General features: G+C 51.4%; 1 protein-coding gene across 2 annotated transcripts in view; it reads left to right on the top strand.

Annotated features, from left to right (window-relative positions):
* Positions 1-2,146: 2,146 nt before the first annotated feature.
* PDPK1 (3-phosphoinositide dependent protein kinase 1) overlaps positions 2,147-25,038 on the top strand; it is an 81,297-nt gene continuing 58,405 nt past the window's right edge. The window contains exon 1 of one of the 2 annotated variants that reach the window (XM_041750451.1): positions 2,147-3,505. Coding sequence is in view for 1 of the 2 variants with exons in the window: in XM_041750450.1 (XP_041606384.1) it covers positions 10,244-10,267 (24 nt within the window). In the remaining variant the exon portion in view is untranslated. Of the gene's footprint in view, positions 3,506-10,120; positions 10,268-25,038 lie in introns of those variants that run through there. The other variant, XM_041750450.1, reaches the window with a different exon arrangement.

Below are 25,038 nucleotides of genomic sequence, written 5' to 3'. Positions count from 1 at the left end.
TTTGTCTGGTCTCCGAGTTTTGCTTCAAAGCAGGGCGCCGTCATGTCAGAGCAGGGCGCTGACACCTCAGTGGCTGGGGGTGCTGGGGAGGTGGGGTGCTTGGATCTCAGGAGTGGGAGTGGCTGGATTCTGGCTCGTGGCAGCCTTGCAGGGTCCCAGTGGAGGTGACGGGGTCCTCTCCGTTGCACAGCTGTGCCTGAGGCCCACAGAGCCCCTGGCAGAGACGTGGTTGGAGGTGGTGGGAGGGGAAGCCCTGGGTCCTAGGTTGGAGAGCAGACGGGAAGGGGCTGGGACAGTGAGTGTAGACAGCGTCAGAAGTTCACATGTTGGGACTGAGGGCAAGGGTGCTTCTTGGGATTTTGCACGAGGAGAGAATCGTTTGTGGAGACAAGTCAGGAGCTGGGTGCGGGAAGGGCCTCGGGGGGGGGGGACCAGCGCACAGAGTGTCCCATGGCCTTGCTCTCTGCACCCTTGAGTTGGGCAGGCAAAAGTGGGGGTGCAGGGCCACAGTGCCAGGTGCTCCCCCAGCCTTCAGAAGGGATCTGCGCAGGCCTCTGGACCCCAGCTCGCTAGGCTGGGAGTGCAGGAAGCCTTGCGGAGGGTGCCTGAGCTCGCCCTGGCCGCCACTGCTTACCCTGCCTGCAGCCTTACTTCCTTGAGCCCTTGGGATAATCAAGACTCCACTGCCTCTAGTGTTTTCCCTGAACGACCCCTCGCCTGAGCCGGCTCCCAGGTGTGCACGATGATCCTACGTGCACGCTGGAGGTTGCACAGCTGCAGGTGAGCCTGCCTGGTGCCGCTGGGCGGCTCGGAGGTCACCGGTATCCCGAGCCCTGCAACTCTTTGTCCGTTAGTGTGACCTGGGGCCTTCCACGTCCCCTCGGCCCTGGCAGCGGTGCCCCCATGCTGGGGGTGCGGGTGGTTGCATTCCCCGGATGGGGGACCCTGCAGATTCTGAGGACAGTGTGACATGGGATCAGCCGGCAGGGCCTGGTGGAGGCCCAGAGCTGGGGTTGACTCTCTCCCCCGTCATGTGCTGGGGACCTTCCCCCTTTCTCATGAGTGCTGTCCTTGGAATGGGAGGTCCAAGGGCCGCATCCTGGGACGCCATCGGGTGCGGCCACCATGCCCCTTGCCTCTGCCGCAGAGTCCGCTACAGGAAGCGCCCCCGGGGCCCTGAGCAGCCTGGAAGAACCTGCACCGGAAGGCCAGGCTCAGGCGAGGCCTGGGGCAGAGGCCACTTGTAGGGGTATGAAGGAATGGGGTCTCAGGCCACATGCCGGTGAGGTACAGGGACGTCCTAGGCCTGACGGGTGACTGAGCAACTCCTGCCTCTGCCGGCGCCCATGATACAGGGGAAGGGCCCGGCTAGGCGGGCACCCTGGGGGGAGGGGGCAGAGTAGCGTCTCATCCCTGCCGAGCTGAGGAGCTGAGGAGCTGAGCAGCCCTTGCCTGCTGGGTGCGGGCCTCATTCTAGGTGCCTTACCGGCTTAACCCGTGCTGCTCTGCCAAACTCCAAAGGCGTTTCCTGTTAGTCACCTTATTCTCAGCTGGGGGAGGGGCACGGAGTGTTCCAGAGCTGGTGAGCCCCAGAGCCGGGGTCTGGCCTGGCCTGCACCACCCCGGGCCTCACGGGGACCTGTCCCTGCACTGCCTGGCTGAGCAAAGGATCTGGCAAGGACTGGCGGAGCTGGTGGTCAGCGAGGGTGAGGAGCCAGCGCTGGCTGGGAAGGGCACTTGCAAGGGGAGCTGCCCACCACCCGGTGGCACAGGCCTGGTGCCTCGGTTGGGACTGCGGCCACCCTCGCCGTTTAGGGGTGCAACCGGCACTGCCAGCGATGCGGAGCTTCTCCGTCACCCCGAAGAGCAGCTCTTCCCACTAGATAATATCCCTGACCCCCCCCACCCCGCGGCCTGGCACCCACCATTCCACTAGGGAGCCTGAGGCTGCAGGGCTTTAAACAGTCGTCCTTGCCATTTTAGGACCCCGGCAAGGACACTGAGGGCCTGGCTGCAGGGCGGTCGGTGTGGGTGGGTCTGAGTCCTTGGGGTGGGGGGGCTTGCTGAGAGGACAAGCTGGGGTGGGGTCCTTGGGGAGGCGTCCCTCCCGTGGGAGGTGGGTGGGCCCTGTGGGGGTGGGGGCTTGTCGGACTCCCCGAGTGAGAGCTGCGGGGGGCGTCCGCCGGGGGGCGCTTGGCGTCCGAGGGCCGGGGCTCCCCGTGGGGTAGAGGGGTCCCCCAGGCCCCGAGCGCAGCTTTGGGGTGCCGACTGGTGCCGAGCGTCTAGGGGGTTGGGGGTGGGCAGCCCTCCAGGTGGGGACCCTCGGGGGGGCGGGGAGCCCGCAATCCCAGCGTCGGGTCGCGTGGCCCCAGAGGTCGGGGGAGGGGTGCGGCGGGCGGGAGGACTGGAGGGGTGCGGCGGGCGGGAGGACGGGCCTCTGCTGCGGCCAATCGGGCCCGCCGCGCGCGGGGACGCGCCGCCCTGAGACCCGGTCCCGGTTTAGGGGACCGGCCGCGGGCCGGGAGACCCGGAGGGCGCGGGAACCCCCCTGCGCCCCTCCCTGCTCTTTCCCGTCGCGCCCCTGTGCGGCCTGGCCCCCAGCCTGGAGCGGGTGGGGGGTGGGGGCGCCCCGCTGGGCCCCTGGCGCGCTGTGCCTGTGCGGGCCGTCCGGAGCCCTGCCTCTCCCCGACCATTAGGGCGCCGCGTGCGTGGTCCTTCCGACCCGACCGAGCTTGCCTTTCCCTTCGTTTCTCTCTGGTTTGTTTTATAAACCGGATTGTGCTTTTTGATATTGCTTTGCTGATTATTATTTTTTGGTTAGGCAGCGTGGAATGGGAAGCTGCCTGGGTGGGGATGCGTGGAAATGTCTCGCTACTGTGACAAGGTCCCCAGGTGCCTTGAGATGCACGTTTTATGACGTTAACCAGCCCTCACCAGCGAGCTGTGGCCTTCCTCCCTGCCCCCCGCCGGTGGCCCAGGCCCCTAGCAGCAGGGACCATGGGATGACTCCTCCCTGCCCACCGCCCGGCGGGGCCCCCAGCAAAAGGGACCATGGGTGATGCTGAAGGGGACCTTGTGTGGGCACACCTTTGGGCCCTTTGGGTTCCTGGCTTCCGTGTGCCGCAGGGGGGCCTTCCTATTAGTTTTCTTGTGTTCCTGTAACAAATTACCACAAATTAGGAGTTCCAAAGAACACACATTTATTTTATAGCTCTGGAGGTTGGAGTCAATAGGGCTCAAATAGGGCTCAGTGGACCAAAATCAAAGTGGGGGCAGAGGCTCATTCTCCCTAGAGGTTCTAGGGGGAGATCTTTCGTTCCCAGCTTCCAGATGCTGCCCACACTGTCTCACCGCCTCTTGCATTTGCAAAGCCAGTGCCAGCAGGTTGGACTGTTCTATTTATGTTGCCTCATTCAGACTCTGACTCTTTTTCTCTTCCATCTTTTAAGGACCCCTGTGATTATATTGGGCCGGCCTGGATGATCCTGGATAATCCTCTTTTAAGGTCAGCTTGTTGGCAGCCATAATTCCTCCTTTCTATGTCACACATTCACAGCCTGGGTGAACAGGACACGGTCATTTTTGGTGGGGCCGTTATTCTGCCTACCATCTCTTCTAGAGAGAAGGGCCTGGGCCAGAGCTCCCGAGTGCCTGGGTCTAAAAGAGATGCTATATTCCTATCGTCAGCATAGGAGGGTGCTCATTTCCTACATGCTTGTCAGCACTGGATGTTTACAGTCTTTGGGATTTTAAACAGTTTTTGGAGTCAGACCATTTTACAGTGGGGGAGTTGTAATTTAGGGAGGGAAGGCTGCTCACCTGAGATTTGATGCAACTTTGTGTTTCTTGTTTTCCAGTTTAGTTAAAATATTTTTTTCTAGGTACCACAATTTATATGAGAAGGTATTTTCTCAGGTGGCTTGCAAATTATTGGCTTTGACATTTATCTTTCTCTTTCTTAAAGATTTACTTTTTTATTTGAGAGAGAGAATGTATGTTGGTAGGGAGAGGAGCAGATGGAGAAGGAGAGACAGTCCCAGGCAGACTCTGTGCTGAGCACAGACTCCCAACTCGGCGCTCAATCTTATGACCCAAGCAGAAACCAGGAGTCAGACACTCAACTGCCTGCACCACCCAGGCACCCCAGGCATCTTTCATCCGTCTACCTGCAGCTAGATGCATCTTGAGAGCCTTGGGTGTGGTGACCAGGCACTTAGTGGGCAGAGGCAGGACATCATTATCTTTGAAGGGTCTCTTGTGTTTTCCTAACGGGATGTGTGGTAATTGGTTCCCCTCCCTGCCTCTTCGCCTGACTCTTTTCTGGTTCTCAAAACCTCCAGGGCCACAGGCCTGGCCTGCCTTTCTCATCATGTCTCTCCTCATCTCTTTCTGCACCCCAGCAGAATTGGGGTCCTGACTCTTCCCTGGATAAGCTTTGGTGCCCAGCCTTGCAGATGGCCCCCGGTGATCCCACCTTGGGGATTCACAGCTTTGTGTGGTTCTTCCCACATGGCACCAGGTGGTTTTGTGTGACCAGCACAATGTGGGTAGAAGCAATACTGGATCACTTCAGAAATTAGGGTATAAAAGCTATAGTGGGGGACACCTGGGTGGCTCAGCAGTTGGACATCTGCCTTCAGCTCAGGGTGTGATCCCAGAGTCCCAGGATCGAGTCTCACGTCAGGCTCCCTGCATGGAGCCTGCTTCTCGCTCTGCCTATGTCTCTCTCTGTATGTCTCTCATGAATAAATAAAATCTTAAAAAACAAAAAAACAAAAAAACCAAGGGGGGGGGCACTCGGCTGGCTCAATTTGTAGCATATGTGACTCTTGATCATAGGGTTGTGAGTTCCAGTGCCATGTTGGGCGTGAAGCCTACTTGAAAAGAAATAGTAAAAAAATTAAAAAAAAAAAACTTAAAAAAAAAAGCCCTTGCAGATTCTGTGTTGGGTGTGCTCTCTTTCTCTGGAATCATTTGCTCTAGAGAAAGCTGGATGCTGTGGCATGAAGACACTGAGGGAGCTCTGTGGAGAGGCCCCTGTGGTGAGGAAACTTAGCCTCCCTGAACATGTGAGTGAATGGGCCACCTTGGAAGATGCTCCCACTCTAGGCAAGCCTTTATTTATTTATTTTTCAATGGTTTTATTTATTTGAGAGTAAGAGAGCACCCAAAGCTCCAAGCGCGACCTGGAGGGGCAGAGGCCAAGGGAGAATCCCAGGCAGGCCCCATGCTGAGCGTGCTACCTGGGGCTCCGTACAGTGACCCCGAGGTCACAACCTGAGCAGAAACCAACAGTCAAATGCTGAGCAGACTGAGCCACTCAGGCCCACCCCCACCCCAGCCAGGCCTTTCGGTGACTTGGTGTTCGGGCTGACAGGAGATTCCCTGACTGGAACCACCCGGCCAAGTTGCTCCTGGCTTCCTGACCCACAGGATCCGTGAGGTCATAGATGTTTGTTTTACGTGTCTGAGTCTGGGGATAACCTGTTATACAGAACTCGGTAGCTAGCACATCAGCTATGTGATGCTGGGCAAGTTCCATAGCCTCTGAATCTGGGTTCCCTCCCTGGGGCCATGGGGAGAATAGAAGTAAGTGAGAAACAGGTGAACTGTCCCAGGCCAGGTGGAGCACAGGCCAGGTGTGCCATGAGGGCTCCCCACCCACCCTAGGCCGTGTACCCATGGCCCCCTCCCAGGGTGGTTATGGGCATCCCCCTGTTCTTCCCTGGGTGGAACACGACCTCACAATGTCAAGCCAAGCATTGCATTCTTGGCCTGGGGTCACCCTTCCACTGGTCAGGGGCACCAGGCAGGGGAGGGAGAGAGAAGAGCCAGGGGCTCTGTCTCTCTTTCCTCCAGCCATCATGCCCATGACCTGTGCGGGGCCAGGTGAGTCCATGTCCCCTGCTGCCCACTGTTCTGGGATCCACAGCCAGACCTCAGCCATGGCAGGGGTACCTGGCCTCTCTCTGGGCGAGACGGGGCCTGGCCCGGCTTTGGAAGGCCCACCTGCTGTCGAGGCCCCATGAGAACTGTGTACTGTCCTTGTTCCTCTTTCTGCTCTTCCCTGCCCTGTCCCCGCTGCCCACTCAGCTGCTAGGCCAGGGCCAGGGCCTGCCTTCTCCCCTCACACATTCCCCTGCTCCACCTGCTGCTCCAGTGGGCTCAGCATTCCCGACAGGTACTTCCCCCTCCCCGTTTCTCTGTGAATTACTGCAGAACCACCCGGTCATGCTGGTGTAAGTGACTCCAAAACAAAAACTCAAGACCTCAGTTCCCATTGTGTGATCTTCCCCTTCACTCTCTCGTTAGACCTTTACCCTCTTCTTTCCAGTAGCTGCATCGAATTCTCCAGGATGAACTACTGTAATTTATTTTACCATTCTGTGTCGATACACATTTTGATTCTTTTTTGTTTTTTGTTTCCCCTTCAAGTTAAGCCAGTTTTAGATTCTTGCTCAGGTTTTTTTTTTTTTTTTCTTAAGATTTTATTTATTTATTCGCGAGAGACAGAAAGAGAGAGAGAGGGGCAGAGACACAGGCAGAGGGAGAAGCAAGCTCCATGCAGGGAGCCCGACATGGGACCCGATCCCAGGTCTCCAGGATCATGCCTGGGTCAAAGGCAGATGCTCAACCACTGAGCCACCTAAGTATCCCCAGAATCTCTGTTCTTATCCTGGGATTTCTCCTCATGATCCATTGAAAACTGCACCTTTTCCCCAGGCACTGGTTTTCTTTCTTCCTCATAGCACTTACTACCTTCTCACATCCCATAAGATTTACTTGTCTCCCCTGCCCTGCCTCCTGCCTGTGGCATTGGAGTTCCACGAGGGCAGAGATTTTTCTGTTTTGTTCGCCAGGGAATTGCCAACATCTAGCACAGTGCTTTGCATGAGGGGAGACTGAACCCATACATGCTGAGGAGACACATCCTGGGACTTCCCTCCATCCCCTTCCTGTGTGGTTGGTTTCTTCCTGTTAACTGGATCTCAGGTCTACTTCTTTCTTGATTTACTCTGTCACTTGGTGGAGCACATCCATTAGTAACTTTCTGAGAAAGGTTGCTCTTGGTGTGTACATATATTTTTTAGACTCTAAAGCTATGTATCTATTTACAATTGCATTTAGTGTACTGTCTGGCAAATTTTACTTGTAAGATGGTGATAAATGCTAAGTACCTCATAGGGTTGTGATGAGAATTAAGTAAAAATGGTTAGCATTCTCTGAGGAGGATATTATTACTCTGTGAGGACTAAAATCAATACAAAAGAAGGGTTTCTTGGGAGGTGTTGAATGCAGTGGCCAAGAGCAGGGCTGTGGTGCTGTCAGGGCTGGTTCTGAGCTCTGTGCTCTGTGACCTAGTAAGTCTACAATTGAGAGTAGGCAGGGCACTAAAGCCTCAGTTCCTTTCTGTGAAAGAGGGGAATGGTCACAGTTACCTACTGCTCACAGGGCCATAGTGGGCAAAATCAGATGTGCCTTTAATCTGTAGTAAGGGATAATATTCCCGTGTTCCCGAGCATTGAATGTGGCTTGGTGTGGTGGCAAGAGCTCCACCTTGACCTTGTCTTTGTGTTCACTGAGGGTTAGTGTCTGGCGTGGGGTAAGCAGTTGGCGATTTGCAGCCTGTATCTAAAGTCCCGAGAGGGATCCCACCGGTTCCATCTGCTGAGAATTTATCCTAAGGAAATAAATAAAGGTGTGCCTGAATTTGAGTGCAGGGCCTTGTTTACGAGTGGTCCGGGAACCACTTGAATGTCAGGAGGGAGCTTGATCAGTACGCGGATCTCTAAGCCATAGGCTTCCTCCAGCGCGGGCCTCTGTGTCCTTCACAACCAGGGAAGATGGCAGGCAGATGTTAGGAGAGCTATATGGAATAGAGGATGATGCATTGCTAAGTCAAAAAAATATCAAAACTGCAGAAGCCCTTTTGGGGAGTAGAACTTATATTTGCCCTTTTTTTTTTCTTACTGTTCTTTAAGTTGCATACATATACAGAGGACTGGAAGCATCATGGTCAAAGCATAATCTCTGGCATATGGGTATCGAGGTCCTGGTTCTGGCACTGCAGGACCTGGGGCAGTTACAGAACTTCAGTGTGTGTCAGCTTCCTCATCTGGAAAGGGGGCAACTAGCAGGCATGCTTCCTTAGGGATTAGGCATGAAAATTCTGTATTTACTTCTTTAAAAAAATATTTTAAATAGGTTTTTTTTTTTAATTTTTATTTATTTATGATAGTCACACACAGAGAGAGAGAGAGATAGAGGCAGAGACACAGGCAGAGGGAGAAGCAGGCTCCATGCAGGGAGCCCGATGTGGGATTCGATCCCGGGTCTCCAGGATCGCGCCCTGGGCCAAAGGCAGGCGCTAAACCGCTGCGCCACCCAGGGATCCCCTAAAAAAATATTTTATTTGTTTATTCATGAGAGAGGCAGAGACACAGGCAGAGGGAGAAGCAGGCTCCATGCAGGGAGCCCCGACCTGGGACTCAATCCCCAGTCTCCAGGATCACGCCCCGGACTGAAGGTGGCGCTAAACCGCTGAGCCACCGGGGCTGCCCTCGTATTTACTTTTTTAAAAATTTTTATTTATTTATTTGGGAGAGTGCATACGCACAAGCAGAGGCCGGGAGCAGAGGGAGAAGCAGACCTGCTGTCACAGGGAGCCAAACAGGGGGCTTGATCCCAGGATCCGGAGATCAGATGCTTCACTAAGCCACCCAGGTGTCCTTAGACATGAAAATTCCTTAGTGATGGATCAACATTAGCAGCTATCACTGCCGTTCAAGAAATAAATTCTAGTTTGTGGACTTACGGGTTCGTTTACCTAATTCTCTGTATTGTGTAAATCGTTATTTTTGGGACGTCTGGGTGGCACAGTGGTTGAGGGTCTGTCTTTGGCCCAGGTTGTGATCCCGGGGTCCTGGGATCAAGTCCTGCTTCAGGCTTCCCATAGGGAGCCTGCTTCTCCTTCTGCCTATGTCTTTGCCTGTGTCTCGTGAATAAATAAATATTTTTTAAAAATTATCTTTAAAAGTAAATACGTATTTCGTTTGGAAGTAGAAAAAAGGGTTATTTAAAAGTATGCGAGGTTGAGGTAACAGATGAGCGTGATTTTTGTCTGAACAACACGTTACAACAATGTGAATGCACTGAATGCCACGAAACTGTACGCCTGGCTTATGCTAAAATGGTTAGGGTGGGGGGGCGCCTGGGTGGCTCAGGTCATGGTCCCAGGGGTCCTGGGATCCAGTCCCACGTGGGGGAGGGGTTGCTCTCTGCTCAGAGGGGGTCTGCGTTTCCTTCTGTGAGTCCCTCCCCCTGCTTGTGCTATCAAAAATTTTAAAATATATTATTTATTCATGAGACACAGAGAGATGGAGGCAGAGGGAGAAGCAGGCTCCATGCAGGGAGCCCGACGTGGGACTCGATCCTGGGACCCCGGGGTCACGCCCTGGGCAGAAGGCAGGCGCTCAACCTCGGAGCCTCCCGGGCTGCCCCCTCTATCAAATATTTTTAAAAAATGGTTAAGGTGGTAAAGTTTATGTGTACTTTACCACAACTACGAAAACGTAAGCATAACGCTAGCATCATTAACAAGTGCAGAGAAATTCGGCATCCTCGTCATCAGGAAAGCTCCGAAGGCGTCCGTGCGGCGGGCTGCGATGAGACTGGAGCTTTCGGCCTCCTAACATGATTTCATGGCCCGAGTTTCCGTCGTGCACGCTTGTCAGTTTGGTGAGCCGCCAAGTTGCGTCTGGTAGTGTCCGCGCAGAGCCGCGCCCCGAGCCCGGCCCGCCGCTGCCCCGGGCGTGACCTTGGGGGCCCCCAGGGGCCCCCAGCCTCAGTTTCCCCCGCGGGCGCCGGGGATGACAGCTCGCCCCCTCCCCCGCCCCGCCCCCCGGCCCCGGGATTGGCTCGCGCCGGCCGCCCCCCCTCCGAGGCGGGGCCGGGCCGCTCCCGCCCGTCGGGCCCCAACCCGGAAATGCGGCTCGGGGGCGCCGGCCGGGCCGACGGAGCCGCGGCGGAGCGACGGGGGTCGCGGCCAATGGGCGCGCGCGGCGACGGCGGAAGTCCCGCCCGGCGTCGCGCGGGGGCGGGGCGGCGCCGGGGGCGGCGGGCGGCGGGGCGGGCGCAGGATGAGGGCGGCCATTGCTGGGGCTCCGCCGCGGGGAGGAGGACGCTGAGGAGGCGCCGAGCCGCGCAGCGCTGCGGGGGAGGTGCCCGCGCCGACGCGGGGCCCATGGCCAGGACCACCAGCCAGCTGGTGAGTGCGCGCCAGCCGCCCGGACGCGCCGGCCCATCAGTCAGCCCAGCGCGGCGGCGGCCGCCGGGGCCCGGCGAGGCGGGGCAGCCCCGGGTCCCCAGGGCCGGGCGGCGCCTCACCTGCGGCCGGGCGGCCGGGCCGGGGACCGCGGGCTCCGTGAGGGCGCCGCTCGGCCGCGGTGGGGAGCCCGGGCCCCGGAGCGGCGGGCGCCTGCTCGGCGGGGGCGCTGACAGACGCGCGGAGGGCGGGGGAGGCCGGGGAGGTGTCACTGGCCTGTCGCGGTGGAAGTGCCCGGAAAGTTTGTTTTCGGAGCGCCGCGGCCTGGAGCCGAGCCCCTGGGTTTACCTTTCGCTCCGCCCGCGGAGGACCCGCCCCTGGCCTCCCCCTGGAAGGGCGTCCCGGTGCCTCCGCCGCGGCGAAGCGGGAGGGATGCGCTCTGGCTCGGAGCACCTGATGCTCCAGGCCGCCCCCCCTCCCCCATTCACCGTCGGAGGAGAAGCCGGCGACTCCGTCCGCGGCCCGGCGGAGCGGCCCTGCGTGTTTTTCCTGCCTCGGGGCTCTTCTCCAGCGCAGGCATCAAGTGTGAGAAGCCCCGGGGAGGTCGGGAGGTCGGAAGCTGCTTCGGAGGGCCGGACGATCGTGACAGGGAGGAGGGATTGCAGAGGAGGAGAAGGAGGAAAAGCGCTTGTGGGGTGGAGTGTTTTGCTAAAAAGTATCGCTAGTGTTTCCCTGGTTTTTTTTTTTTTTTTTTTCCTTTCTCTGTTGCTAAAAGTATCCTTGGTGTTTTGATGTTTCCACTGTGTTTGATTTTCGGAGTCGCGAAGGTGGTTTCGGGATTCATACCTTGGGCGCGACTATGAGAGTGGGTGATGGGAGGATGCCTACGCAGCTTGCAGAACTCGGTTCAGAAGGCAAATCAGAATCACTTAAGTGAGCGAAGGCCCTGGAAACTCACCTGACTCATTTTTTCAGCATATACAGCGTTGTGGCAGCAGTTCTTAATCCTTTTGGGGAGTCTGGAACGCCTCTGAGAATCTGATGGAAGAATTCTTTTCAGAGGAAAACACTGAGTTACTCGCGTTTTGTAATTACTTTAGCAGGTTCTTGAACCTTCAGCATCGCATCCGTGGACTTCAGGCTAAGAATGCTGTAGAGATGGGTGATGATCCAGAGTCTGAGAGGAGGACCTGTTCACTTGAGAAAAATGGTGAAAGGCGAAGGGGCCGTCTTTGACTGTTGCGACATGTGGCTGTACCCTGGGGTGTCTGGGCTAACAGGCAAAAGCACGCATTGGGCCTCTTGGCGAGCCTCAATGGAGGCCGGGGGTGACGACAATCACGGAAGTGTGTAAAACGAACTTTTCATACAGCGGTGTTGTTGCAGCGCAAGGGGTGTACTTTGGTGGAGGTCGTGGCAAGAGGCAAAGAGCACATTTCCTCGTGGTCTCGGTTGTTCCATGCAATGGGCGTTGGACATCTGGGGTTTTCTTTGCATAAGTCATCTTTTTAGTGCAAAAATGTTGGAATCCAGTGAGAGAAAATGAGTTGTGCTATAAAGGAGAGACCTCCCTATCGGGAAGTGAGAGGAATAAGGGTTTTGTGTCTTCAGCTGGATCCCCATCCTCCTCCACCCACTGTGTGAGAATATGCCACGTTCCCCCTCAGAAATGGCAGAGACGTCCTCCCAATATTGGCTGTTTACCTGAGGACAGATAACTTTACATGGTTCAAGGGAGTTTGCGTCTAGATGTTTAAGGTGGTGATGTGTGGAGAAACCCCTGACCCAGTGACTAATTTCCCTGTTTCTGTAAGCATGTGCAGCCAACAGGGGGAGCAATCCAAATTAGGTCTGAAAGTGGCCTACCCCTCTTTGATCCTCAGGTGGGCCAAAGGCTGTAGGTACCAGTTCTTGAGCACTTATTTTAAAAGCGGGCACTTTTCTAGATAGCTCAGCGAGTGTTGCTTGATTTTTGTTAACGGTGTTGTGTGAGGTAGGTGTCCTTCCCATTTTACAGGTGTGGAAACTGGGATGCAGGGAGGTTAAACATCTGGTAAATGGAATGCACTGTGAACCCATGTCTGAGCAACGGCAGAGGCCTGGCACTGCTCTGCCCTCACGTGGGGAGTGCCCTGAGGGAGGGTCTGCTGGGCAGCTCAGCACGGCACTGCCCAGAATGTCTTTCCTGGGAGTTGTGCCTGAAGGGTCCTGACTGTGCCATGCTAGAGGCCACGTCTTCACATGGAAGAACAGCACGCCTATTTATTTCTTTGGGCAGATGGCTAAACTCTGTGACCCCTGAAGCCTGTTTCAGCCTCATGCTGTCAGAAAGCAGCTGTTTGGAAAGAGTCTCTGCTTCATCTGTATTTGAGGGCTGATATTCTGAATGGGTGAGGCTAGGAATCCTCCCTTTGGGAAACAAGAACTGTGCAGAGATTTCGGGAAAGGTAAAATGGGAGATGAGACAGGCACATCTCAGATGTGCCTCCCTGCACACTCTAGGGAGGGCCACTCTAGCTTTTGCAAGGGTGGCTGTCTCCTTTTGCGAGAAGGCAGCTGGGAAAGTGGGGAACATGGAAAAAAGTGGGTGCTGGTTTCCACACTCCTTTTTGGGCCGCTCCTCCTCCTCGGTCTTGCTTGGTGTCATGTATTTCTGTACCTGTGATAACCCTATAGCAGTTCCGCCTGTAGAGGCGTGGTCCCTGTACTAAGAGGTGTAGGTTTGTGCTGTTCTCTGACAAGTATTTTGTGGGAAGGATCCCAGCAGCAGCCTGTGTAGCTGTGGGGCCTACAGAGAGGGCTTGGACAGCTCTTCAGTCTAGCCTCCAGGCTGCCTTTAGCACAGCTTGGATGAGGAAGAAAAGGCAGCTCCTGGATGTATGTCCTTTTCACTCTATGCTCTCGTCTCCTGAGCTGCCTGGGGTTTGGGTGCATTTAGGGCAAAGATGTGGTAACAGGGAATTGCTGCAGAATCGGGGTGAGTAAGCTCAGTCCTCTCTGAGTTGGAGTGTGGAGAACCATTCCTGCACTATGCTTTGTCCTTTCCTGAGGAGTGTCTTCTAGGGAAATGGACTTTGCCGGAACCCTATGCGCTGCTGAGGAACCTTGGCTGCAGAAATGACTCCCTCGGCAGGTGTGAGTACTAGGCAGGTGTGAGAACTAGGGCCGATGTGTGCAAGCTCTGTGCCTGCCCTTTGGATGACAGCGGGCCATAGGGGGAAGGAGTGCAGTTGTTTTGAAGGCAGGTTCAAAGGGCAGATCACCAGTGGAGGAAGTGCTGGTGTGGAAATGAAGTTTTGGACATGTATTGTTTAGGCTTGTTCAGCAGTGCCGCCTTCTGTAACTGGGTCGTGTTTGGTGTCAGACTCTTTAAAAAATTATTTGAATATAAAGAACCAGTTGTGTATCCAGTCTCTAGCTGAATCAACAGGCAGAGTGCATTTTTTCCAAGAGTAAGGGGAGTATGTTCTGATGATGGTGTCTTAGATGAGAAAGGCCTTTTTCAGGTTCATGATGTTCTGTTTTCAGTGCTTGACTGGTTGCAATCATATAATTGCAGAAAGTGTGTTTTCATCTTCTTATTGTAGAAGATTTTCCTGATTTTAATATTAATTTTTATTCCAAGAAATTCCAAGTCATTTTTTTTTTTTCCAAGTCCTTTTGAACTTGATAAGAGAGGTAGTTTGCTACACAGGATCTAGGTTTGTGGCTTTCAAGTCCCTCATCAGGGCAACTGATTCAGATTTCTGTTTAAATAGTTGGGTTGCATATAAGCCCACATAAGTAGACCTGGCAGGACTGCAAACTCTGTGTATAGAAGAGATGGGACGAGTCCTACATTAGCAGCCCTGGCCTCGGTGCGCAGCCCACGGAGGAACAAACATTTCATTTGGAGTGTTGTCCAGGGGCCCGATGAAGGCGGACACCTAGTTCTGGTGGCCTAGTGACCTCTGCCTCACAGGCAGGATGGCCTGCCCTCTGCACCGGCCGCTGTGCTTTGAATCAGCTTGCAGCCTTCAGGAAGTGAAGTGTTTAAAGGCTAGATGTGAAGGTATGTCTGGATACCAGGGAGGTTCGTCCTGAGGTCTGTGCCTTCTGCATGTTTGAGGAGCTGGTGGCAGGTCTGCCCCTGTTGGAAAAGGCTGATGAGAGGCCGCATGCAGACGGCTGTGTGTGTGCATCTCGGTAATATTGGAGTCAGAATTCACCCGGCTGAGAGCTTAGCTGTTACAATGAATTCATTGTTAAAGTCTCATTCTTCAACCTGTTTTTCTCTTTTGGAATTAATTGTACTGCAGTGGGAGTTGTATCTCAAAGCGACAGCTGTATATCGGATGCTGTCAGAGGTGGCTGATAAGATTAGCAGGGACGCTTCCAGTCTTATAAAAATTCTTGTGATGTGCTTTGACCTGCAGTGGTGACCTGCAAGGAAAGGGGCTTGGAGTTAACCTTTCTCTCTCTGTCCAGTTTCTGAGAGATGGGGAGCACAGGGCCTGCAGTGGACCTGGGAACTCTGCCCCAACCCCTGGAAGGGAGGGCGTTATCCCTTGGAGACCTTGCTCTTGAACCCTGTGTAAAGCAGGTACATGGACCCCGTTGTGGCCTGGCTGTGGATGCTGCCATGCAGTGAAGGAAGTGATTCCACCTGGGGGATAGCTGCACTGTGCTCTCATCATACACTCTCCCCTGGCGGGGCTCAAAACACAACAAGCTTTCTTCCCAGTTCCCCCTTTGCTGGTCACCGAGAAGTGAGCGCTTGCTGGAAGGGCGCTGCATTTCCAGCGTTCCTGGGACATCCTCCAGCTTCTCATGGCCTCTCACTTTGCTCCTCTGTGATGAGGGTCCCTTCTCAGATAACCCTGCCTTGGTGCCCTCACTTCCCAGAATAGTGTCCAGGATGTTCTGGGCTGCCTGGTTCTCCTCTTTAGGTTCTTCCTCTTTGCCTGAAGAAACTCCCCTCAGTGGAAACTAGCCCCTGGTGCTGTGAAGCCTTTTCTGACCAATCAGCTTCTTTGAGTGCCGTGTCCCCCCCACCCCCAACCCCACCCCCACCACTTTGGTCTGCAACAGGTTTTGTTATATAGTCAGCTCTGGAACAGGTCCTGCGTCTTATGTCCTTATCTTTTTTAAAACCTTGAATCTCTAGATGGCTTCTCTTATTTTTTTCATGCTTTCTCCTCATGGTTCTCATATCTGGGCTTCCTGTGGTGTATTTGTCACATACCTATTTTACCATCATTGCTATTTGTTAACCAAGAACACGTCTGATTCCTACATCTACATTCTGATTCCCTTGCATTTAGAGGTATATATGCTTGAGGGGAGAGGGTTTCATCATCAACTGTTTGTTGCCTATTTAATACCCAATATGAAAGCATTCCAAACTAGGAAGGAGTCAAGTGGTTAAACATAGATTCATGTCCTACTCTTTCATTCTTTAAGGAAATACAATTTAGAAAGGGATATTGCTTTTTCTATATGCATATTGTATCATTTACCTGACCCTTGAAAGGCTGTGTTTCAAAGGTACTGATTTCTTTTTGTACTACAGCTCTTCTGGCGGGTTTTGGCGCCCAGTTATTGGGTTAAATCTGGATAAGCAAACCGTTAGTGTCAAGCATATAGTGTTTGAACTGAAGCTTTCGTGTTGGCACTGCCGCCATGGTGGGTGAGGCCTGCTGTGGACCCCTTTCCTCACATAGCCAGACGCTGAGTGCCAAGCCAGCGTTGGTGATATGGACTCTGCAGGAGAAGCGGCTACTCCCAAGGCAATTGCTTTCCCATCAGGAGGACTGTTTTCTTAAAGATCCCTAACTGAGGATGAGGATCACCCTAATAGTCCCTCTGACTAGAAGCCAAGGTGCTCTTCCTATATGATGTAGGGACCTTACAGGAATGGCACAGCTCTCTGCTGCTTTGGGCAGGGTCCATGAGGGCTTTCTCCAGGCCTCGACTTTGCTCTAATTTTTAAAAGTGTCATGTCCTAAAAGGGGCACGTGCTCTGTGGTTGGGTGCAGCCACATCCAGCATCACAGCTGTGGCTGCAGGTGCACAAAGTGCTACCCTTGGACGGTTGTGTGGCTGATGGTCCTGGGGGGTGTCCAAGCAGCCCACCTTGTCTTAGAGGTTCCCACCATGGACCTACGCACCTTTGACTCACCATACTCAGGGAGTGAGAGAGCCACCAACCTAGGAGGAGGTTAGGAGTGACAAGAACATGAGACCCAGCATGTGCCAACGCTGGCCGCTAAGCGGTGCTGCGTGGATTTCTCCTTTGGGAAATGATGGGACCAGCCCCATTCTTTGGGAAAATTGCTAGACACTGGCTCTGCTCAGCTCCGTTCTGCTCTGATCTAGAGTCACAGCAGCCAGACCCTGGGGGGCAGGTAAGGTCGCAAGCTCCTTACTTAGGAATCTAAGAAGCTTGATAACTGCTCATTTCCGGGCTCTTGTCATTATTAACTGGCTTCCTTCCTTGAGGGTGAGCACTGAGCTGTTCTGCATTTTTTCCTCTTGGAATGGCCCATGATTTAGGCTGGACAAGGAGACTGAGAGCATAATCTGTTCCCTCAGTGCGCGATCTCTGAAGCTCAGCGTTTACTGCCTGGTTTTTCCATTGTTAATTGGTTTTTTTTTTCCCTGCAGTTTGGCATTTTTCTTTCATGGGGTTTTTTCACTGGTCAAAATTACAGTCTTCAACTGATGGTATGTACGTAGCTGGTTATTATCATATATACAGCTTTAAAAATGTGTATCTAAATATAAATTTTATTTGTGAATGCATTTTATTCTCATTTTTTTTAAAGATTTTATTTATTCATGAGAGACACTGAGAGACAGAGAGAGAGAGAAAGAGAGAGAGAGAGAGAGGGGCAGAGACACAGGTAGAGGGAGAAGCAGGCTCCATGCAGGGAGCCCAATGTGGGACTCCATCCTGGGTCTCCAGGACCACACCCTGGGCTGAAGGCTAAGCCACCCAGACTGCCCTTATTCTCATTCCTAAAAAAGAAAACAAAACTCATAATCTAAATGCCTTTTTTTTTTTTTTTTTTAATATTTTAGAAAACTCTCCTCCCAGAAGCTGCTGGCATTGTGTTTTTTGTCTCTGGAGTGGAAGGGGGTGAGGCTGTGCTGGTCATAGAGACACAGACAGAACCAGGGCTCCACGCTCCCGGCCTGAAGGGATCCTTGCATGAGAGATGGCAGCTCAGTGGGTGGAGGACAGCCTGCACATGCTCCCTGCCCCTGTGAACCCCACCAACCACAGTCCTACCCCAGGGGCTGAGAGGTTGGTGCCCCCCAGAGGAGGGCATTGTCCTGCAAGCTTCTGTGGGGCTGCTCCAGAGAGGAGTGCAGGGGAACCTGGCCCAGGTGCACTGCACTGGGGCTTTCCTGGCTGGGCAGCCCAGAGGGTGGAGTGGTGGTGGTGGTGGAGGGCACAGCCGGGTGTGGAGGAAGTTTGAGGGGGGAGTGCTGTTTCTAGTGTTAAGAAACCTCTGCTTCCAAAAACAGAAGGCTTTTGGGCTATGCAAGCTGAAGAAGGTGGTGGTATTAGGAAATGTATTCTAAGCTTTTTCTGTTAGGTTTTTTTTTTTTTTTTCTTTCTTTTAAGTGTATTACTTTCCTTAGTAGCCCTACCTACGTTTTTCAAATTAGTGTTGAGCACTGATCCTGAGTCAAGTTTTTAAATGACGGGATGTTTCCAAATCCTTTGAGTTTGCTTGAAGCTATCAAAGTAGACTCCAAACAAACGTATTTTTATTTTATTTTATTTTTTTTAGATTTTATTTATTCATGAGAGACAGAGACAGAGAGAGAGAGAGAGAGAGAGAGAGAGAGAGGCAGAGACACAGGCAGAGAAAGAAGCAGGCTCCAAACAGGGAGCCCGACACGGGACTCGATCCCAGGTTTACAGGATCAAGTCCCAGGCCGAAGTCAGCGCTAAACCACTGAGCCACCCGGGCTGCCCAAACAAACATTTTAAAAATAAACTTGGGGTGCCTGGCTGGCTCAGTTGGAGCGTGCAATTCTTGATCGCATGACTTGGGGTTGTGAGTTCAAGCCCCACTGTGGGTGTAGAGAGGACTTAAAAATAGAATAAAATAAAATGAATAAAGTAAATTCTATTTTGGAATAATTCTAGAGGTACAGAAAAGTTGCAAAGACCACACAGAGTTCCTATAAAACATGTCACCCCTATTTCCCCTGGTGTTAACATCTATGCAGCCATGCCATATCTATCAAAACTAAGGAATGTGTATGGGCACCACGCTCTGAACCAAACGCAGCCATGGTTGGGGCTCCCTCAGTTAACCCCTAAGGCTCCTTCTGGGAGCCATAGTCAGTTATCATCATGTCTCCTTGCTCTTCTTTGTTCGAGCACATACTCTCCATACTCTCAGTCTTTCCTTGCATTTCTTTCTTTCATTTTTTAAAGATTTTATTTATTCATGAGAGAGAGGCAGAGTCAGAGACACAGGTAGAGGGAGAAGCAGGTTCCATTCAGGAAGCCTGACGTGGGACTTGATCCCAGGTCTCCAGGATCAGGCCCTGGAGTATTTGCAGCTAGTGATCCAGTGGGCATTTGCCACAGTCTACTTAGGTCCTTTCTTTGCAGGCAGGAGGCTGGAGTTGTCACCTGACCTTTGTGAAAGTAAGTGGTTAGCTTTTATTCGTTCTTTTTTAGCTTTCTTGCTTTCTGGTGAAGTTACGGTACTTGTTGATTGTCTGAAGACCTTTGCCTTGAGTCACAGATGAACTTGTGGGCTGTTACTAGGGGCTTTTAGATTGAACCCCCTGAGCAGAGTCTGGAGTTTTTTCCAGCCTGGAACTCAGATGATAAACATCTCAGGAAAATCTGAGATGAATTTGGTTTATTTTCTCTCCCATCTACACATTTGCCTCTCCAGCCTCCTTTCCATATAACCACAGCAGGTATGAGACCATTACAGAGGTAGGAATTGTTTTTTTGTTGTTGTTGTTGTTGTTGTTTTTGAGGTAGGAATTGTTAAGAAGAAAGAGCAGGGTACAAGTGTAAGGGGAGAACATTCTGGACAAAATAATGGTGGTGGCTCCTGGCAAGGGTCAGATGTGCCCTAAGATGTCGGTGGGCCACAACGGGGCTCTGACTGGCCTGAAGGCTAAGACAAGGCCAAATACAGACGGGCCTGCCTGCCCACCTTCCTGCCCTCATCCTCCTTTTCTGCCTCTAAATTGATTGTTGGGAGGAGATGTGGCTGAATGTCATGCTAGACAAAATAGATCTGTCTCTGCATGCTGATGGTGTTGTGAAGTTCTCCTGGGGGAGTTAGTCCTTAACACTGGGACAGTCTTTCTGTGTTTCATTTGGCCACTATTGTTCCCAGTAAGAAACTCTTTATTCAAAATTTGCAGATATGGAGCCCAGGAAGGCAAAACAGCTGCTTTTGGCACCTTTTCAGGTGTCAGGAGTGGTGGCATCCTCCTTTAGAAATCACCCTCTCTTCTGCTGTCGCAAACCACACAAGTGTTCACTGTTGGAGGGGTGTTCCTGCCAGATGACATTTATTCGTGTGGCTGGTGGCATTCTGGGGGCTGGTTTTTGTTTTTGTTTTTGTTTTTGTTTTTTTTCCTATTTCAAGGAGAGAGAACTTTGAGGGGATTAAAAGCAAAAATGTGAACACATTAATTTGGTATTTTTCTTACAGGATAATCTGTTAGGGTTACTAGAACAGTTATCCATATCGCTGTGATTGTATGTTTATGTGTGGGAAACACTGATGGAAGATAAAACCAGAATATTTTAAGAAACTGTGGGAAGTTCCCATCAGTCCCTTTACTGCTCCCTAGAATCTTGCACCTTGCCAGGATAGATGTTGTTCCCTTACGGGTCTGGGAGCCATGGGCCAGCAAGGACAGGAGTGCAGTGCTGTCCACGCTGAGATGGAAGGACACAGGAGGAGGAGGAGAGGGCACAATTAGAGACTCATCATCAGGAAGGAAAAGGTAAGGGGCAGGCAGCTGTAGCTGTCACAAGGGTGGGAAGCACTAAGGGGCCCCTGTCCAGCAGAGAGGACCAGAGGAGAGGGAATGGTAGGTCTGGAACCCCAGAAAAAGGTCCTCATTTCATTGGAAGTGCCTGTGCATGAGATTTTAATTTTTGACTATTGAGTCTTGAAGAGGTCATGGGCAGTTCCCTCTAAGGAGCTGGGGTCAGAAGCTAGAGACTGGGAAAGAGGGGCTGCCAGGGTTTGGCTCCTGTGGGTAGCACAGGAAGCAAGATCTGCTGGCCTTAGTGCAGCAGGTTGCACGAGGTAACCTTTTGATTCAAGTTAGGTATCACTCAGATTTCCAGACTGGATTGTTGGGAAGACATTTGCTGAATGAATTTAATTCCCGGTGAGAGGTTCATATTTAAGTGGTGTATATAATTAATGTGGTTTCAGATTAGAAACCCAGTATTTCTTAGTTGTCAACTTTAATATGTTAAATTATTAATTTGAGCAAAACAGAAGGCAAGAGTGTGTTGTTATTGTTTTCTAATAGATTTTACTTAGTAAAGCTTTTAATGTATATTCATCTTAGATTTTGTCCAAGGGTTATTTGGCTGTGAAATGAAATCTGAAGTATATGGATTAATTGTCCATATGTTGCTGTTTTTCTGATATAGCTCCAGGATGACAGGATTGAAAAGCAGAAATAGGATTTCTGTGCTGGGCCCCTACTGGTAGTTAATGATTTCCACGCCACCCAGAGGATCTGTGTCTGAAAGATACTAGCTTATTCATCTCCTTAGCAAGTACTCATCACACATTGTTAGTCCTTGTGAATGAGTGAACTGGTGACCCTGGAAGTTCAAAAGGTCTGTTGGTCCCATGTGATCTCACCAGTGTCCATGGAGGACTTAGGGTCTCCTGTGGTGAGTGGGCCACTCAGAAGGCCTCTTGAGATCCCTACCTGCTGGGAGCCCCTGTGCGTCCCTGCTGACCCTGCCCGGGTCGGACTTTGTCCTTGGCAGCTAACAAGGTTAATAGTTACGGGGAGCCCACTGGAAGATCTGTCTGTTTTTTTGCCCAATGGCCCAGCAGTCCTCATTGTTCCCTGTCTTTTGTTTGCTAACTAAATTGGGACCCCCGTTGGAACCTGACTCAGTTTTGACCTGCTGTTTTTACCTAACATTCAGCTTAAACTTTTCCTTTTTTTGTTTTTTAAGATTTTATTTATTTGAGAGAGTGAGCCACACACAAGCGCACAAGCAGGGGGAGTGGCAGGCAGAGGGAGAAACAGGCTTCCCACTGAGCAGGGAGCTTGATGTGGAGCTGGATCCTTGGACCCTGGGATCAGGACCTGAGCCGAAGGCAGCCACTTAACCCACTGAACCACCTAGGTGCCCCTTAATGAATGTTTTTGTAATGTGCATTTTAGTCTGAATTTCTGACTCTTTGAGCTAAGTTCTACGTAGATGAATTTGCGAGGGCAGAGAGTATGAGTCTAAGATGTGATTTGGTAGTGATTATTAAATGCACCCCACAAAGAGCCTGCCAGGTTAGGGACACACTTCTCCATAACCTACATGATACACACTATCAGCATCTGAGACACCCTCTGCTAACTGGGGTGGAGTTTGACTGTGGCTTCACTGCTGGGTGTGGGACTGTGGCCAAGGACCTGCCTTGTGCCTCAGGGTCCCCAGCTGTAGAAAAAAAAAGGATGCCGAGAGTTGTTTTGAGGACTAACCATGATAATATATATAAAATGCTGAGAGGAATGTGTAGCAAACAGTAACCACTTAATAAATATTATTTTTATTTTTATTTATTTATTTTTATTATTTTTAGAATTAGAGAAAAAATGGCATTTTAATAATTTTATCTTAATAGTATTTAAAGTTGTATTTGTAAGGGGTGTATATAATTATATGGAGAATTTATTTGTTTAAAGATTTTATTTATTTATTTATTTATTTATTTATTTATTCATGAGAGACACAGAGAGAGAGGCAGAGACCTAGGCAGCGGGAGAAGCAGGCTCCATGCAAGGAGCTCGATGCACAACTCAGTCCTAGGACCCTGGGATCACGACCTGAGCCAGAGACAGACACTCAACCAGTGAGCCACCCAGGTGTCCTTTATATGGAGAATTTAAAGAATGAACACATGAACAGGTTCACATATGCCCACTACCCTGCATTAAACATAGGGTTTTGCTAAGTTCTTAGGAGCCCTTGAGTGGCCCTCCTGATTATAATCTCATCCCCTGCGGTCCAAGGGTACCTGGCATCATGTTCACATTAATCAACTTAATGGTGTGTGAAGGATACTTTTAGACATTTCCAAAATGCAAGGAGTAAGCAGAGCTCCTTTGTTCACGCAGACTGTACTTTCAGGGTATCACAGTGTATGTGGTGACATTTGTACAGAGTCAACAGTGAGGATGCAGGTCAGTGACGTTCAGAGATGGTGTTTGCTGAGTGCTGCCCTCTGTCAGGCCTGAGCACTGGACCTCAGGCGGCTGGCGGTCCCCACCTTGTGTTCTGCTTCCTGCCTCTCCTGTTTCTTGCTCAGTGATGGGCTCCAGAGGGTACAGGGGACACAGTGGGAAGACAGGTGGTGTGGCCATCCTCAGGCATCACCCACTGAATGCTTCTCCTTCATGCTTGCCCTTTCTCTGCTCTGTTCCATGGAACAGTAGAAACAGTCTTCCTCTGGTCTTCTTTTAAATTCAGCCAGCTCACCCCCTGGAGTTTCAGCTGGTGAGTGTGGTTCCAACTTGTGTTAGGAGAAGCTGCATTTTGCTTTATGTCGTGCTGCACCAGAGTGTTGGTGGCCACTTGTCTTGTGTCAGCCAGCTCCCCGACTGTGTGCGATTGAAGACCTATGTGGCCTGCAGAGCATGTGGCAAGACAAGCACCCCAGCTTAAGCATCCCCTCCTGTCACGCCCACTCTGCCCTGTGAGCCAGGACACACCTCCCAAAGTGCTTCCTGCTCTTGTCTGTTGCAGGCACTCAGCAGCCCTCAGGGGCTGGGTTGATGTTATCAACCTTGTTTTATAGAAGAGTCAGTTATGGTTCAGAAAGTGTGGCTTACCCATGGTTACCCTGGTTTCAGCTAAGTCTCAAATCTAGAACTTGGGTCCTTGATTTTGCTACTCCACCACAGTTCTTCATGGTGGAATTCAGGGGTGTTGGGGAGGCAGTAGTGGTTGCTGGCCCTGGCTTGATGGAATCTCTTGGGGTGAGAGGAGTTTCTTCCAGAAATGTTCTTTGCCAGTGCAGCCAGTTGATGTGAGAACAGCGTTCCTTTGGGATGAGCTGGTCTGATTGATGGCAGCTTCCCACCCTTGCAAACACAGAAGCCCAGAATAAGGTGTTCCCACTGTGGGGTGTGTTGGCTATACCTGTCTTGCAGTCTTTTAGAGCTCCCAGGCAGCATTTAAAGACCACTTAGCTTTTTGAGTTTGGGATCCTTTCCCAGGGAGAGGTTGCTAGCTGGAGCCTTAGGCTGTGTGGCAGCATCTTGACCATAGAAGGGCCTGATTTTGATCATAGCTTCTCTCATGGTGGTTAGGGGGTTCACCCTTCCTGTATCATTTTATTTGCCAGAGTTAGAATTTGACCTCCTAATACAGTATGTATTTGATTCTGTTTTACTCCGACACATAAACCATAAGTGGGAAGGGGATAGGCTTCATTTGTTGTCTCAAAAATTGTCCCTATTTTATGATCTGATGACCCTTGGACGGGAAACCTTTGTGTCTTCTGTGTTACTTAATCATAAAACCGCTTCTATTGTGCACCCTCTGAGTCGGCTGGTTGGTGGGCTTTGCATAGATTAACTTGTTAAATCTTCACAGTAAAGGGCCCCTGGATGGCACAATTGGTTGAGCATCCATCTGACTCTTGGTTTCAGCTCAGGTTATGATCTTGGGGTAGTGTGATCGAGCCCCAAATGGAAGTCTGTACTCAGAGTTTCTCCTGCTCGTTCTCTTTATCTCTCTCTCTTTCTCTCAAATGAATAAATATATATATACACACATATATATGTATGTATATTAAAATCCTCACAGCAAGCCTGAGAACTCTAGTTCTCCTTATCCCTGGCTGTGAGGTGGAGAGTCTGAGCCACAGAGTGGTGACAGATGTAACTTGTCAAGGTCAGCCAGCCAGTGAGGAGCAAAGCTGAGATCGGCCCTGTGGAGTGCAAGTTCCAACAGTTCCATGTTAACTCTTCACTCGTGCTTGCGACTTGTCTGTCTATCCAAGACCCAGACTACTAGTTCATACACAAAAGGTTTAAACAGCTTAGTAACTAATGATTAAACTTTTGGATATTTATTCTAGTGGTATCACAGAATTAGATTCTTCCTCAGTGTGACCCCTAAGAACCAAAACATGTTTTAAGAACCTACTTGCCTTGCTCAGATAGGGGGAGTGTAGGCCCACAGCTTTGAATCCTTGGCTCTGGTGCAGAGCTGTGGCCTTCCTCTCAAGGTGAAAGACTTTCTCCTCACACCAACCCTGAGTCCAGCCTCAGACTTCCCAAGCTCTTTTGTTTGAAATCCTTGCTTAATTTGCATTTTATCATTCTTGAAGAGATAAAGATAAGACAGATAAAGAAACATCTGGAGGGATCTAAGAATTGCCAGTCAGTTCTCTTCTTGCAAATCCCTTCTCTGCCTCCTGGTGTCCACCCAGCTGCTGTTGCCTTTTCTCCTTCTAGTCTCCAGGGCTCAGGTAGGATTGGGCTCTTAGTAGTGGTTTAGTGAATGTCTGTTAGTGGGGATGAGTGGATAAGAC

Source organism: Vulpes lagopus, chromosome 3 (assembly GCF_018345385.1).
Source record: "Vulpes lagopus strain Blue_001 chromosome 3, ASM1834538v1, whole genome shotgun sequence".
Taxonomy (NCBI): domain Eukaryota; kingdom Metazoa; phylum Chordata; class Mammalia; order Carnivora; family Canidae; genus Vulpes; species Vulpes lagopus.
Note: the sequence above shows the minus strand (reverse complement) of the source record. Positions and strands in the feature narration are given on the sequence as shown.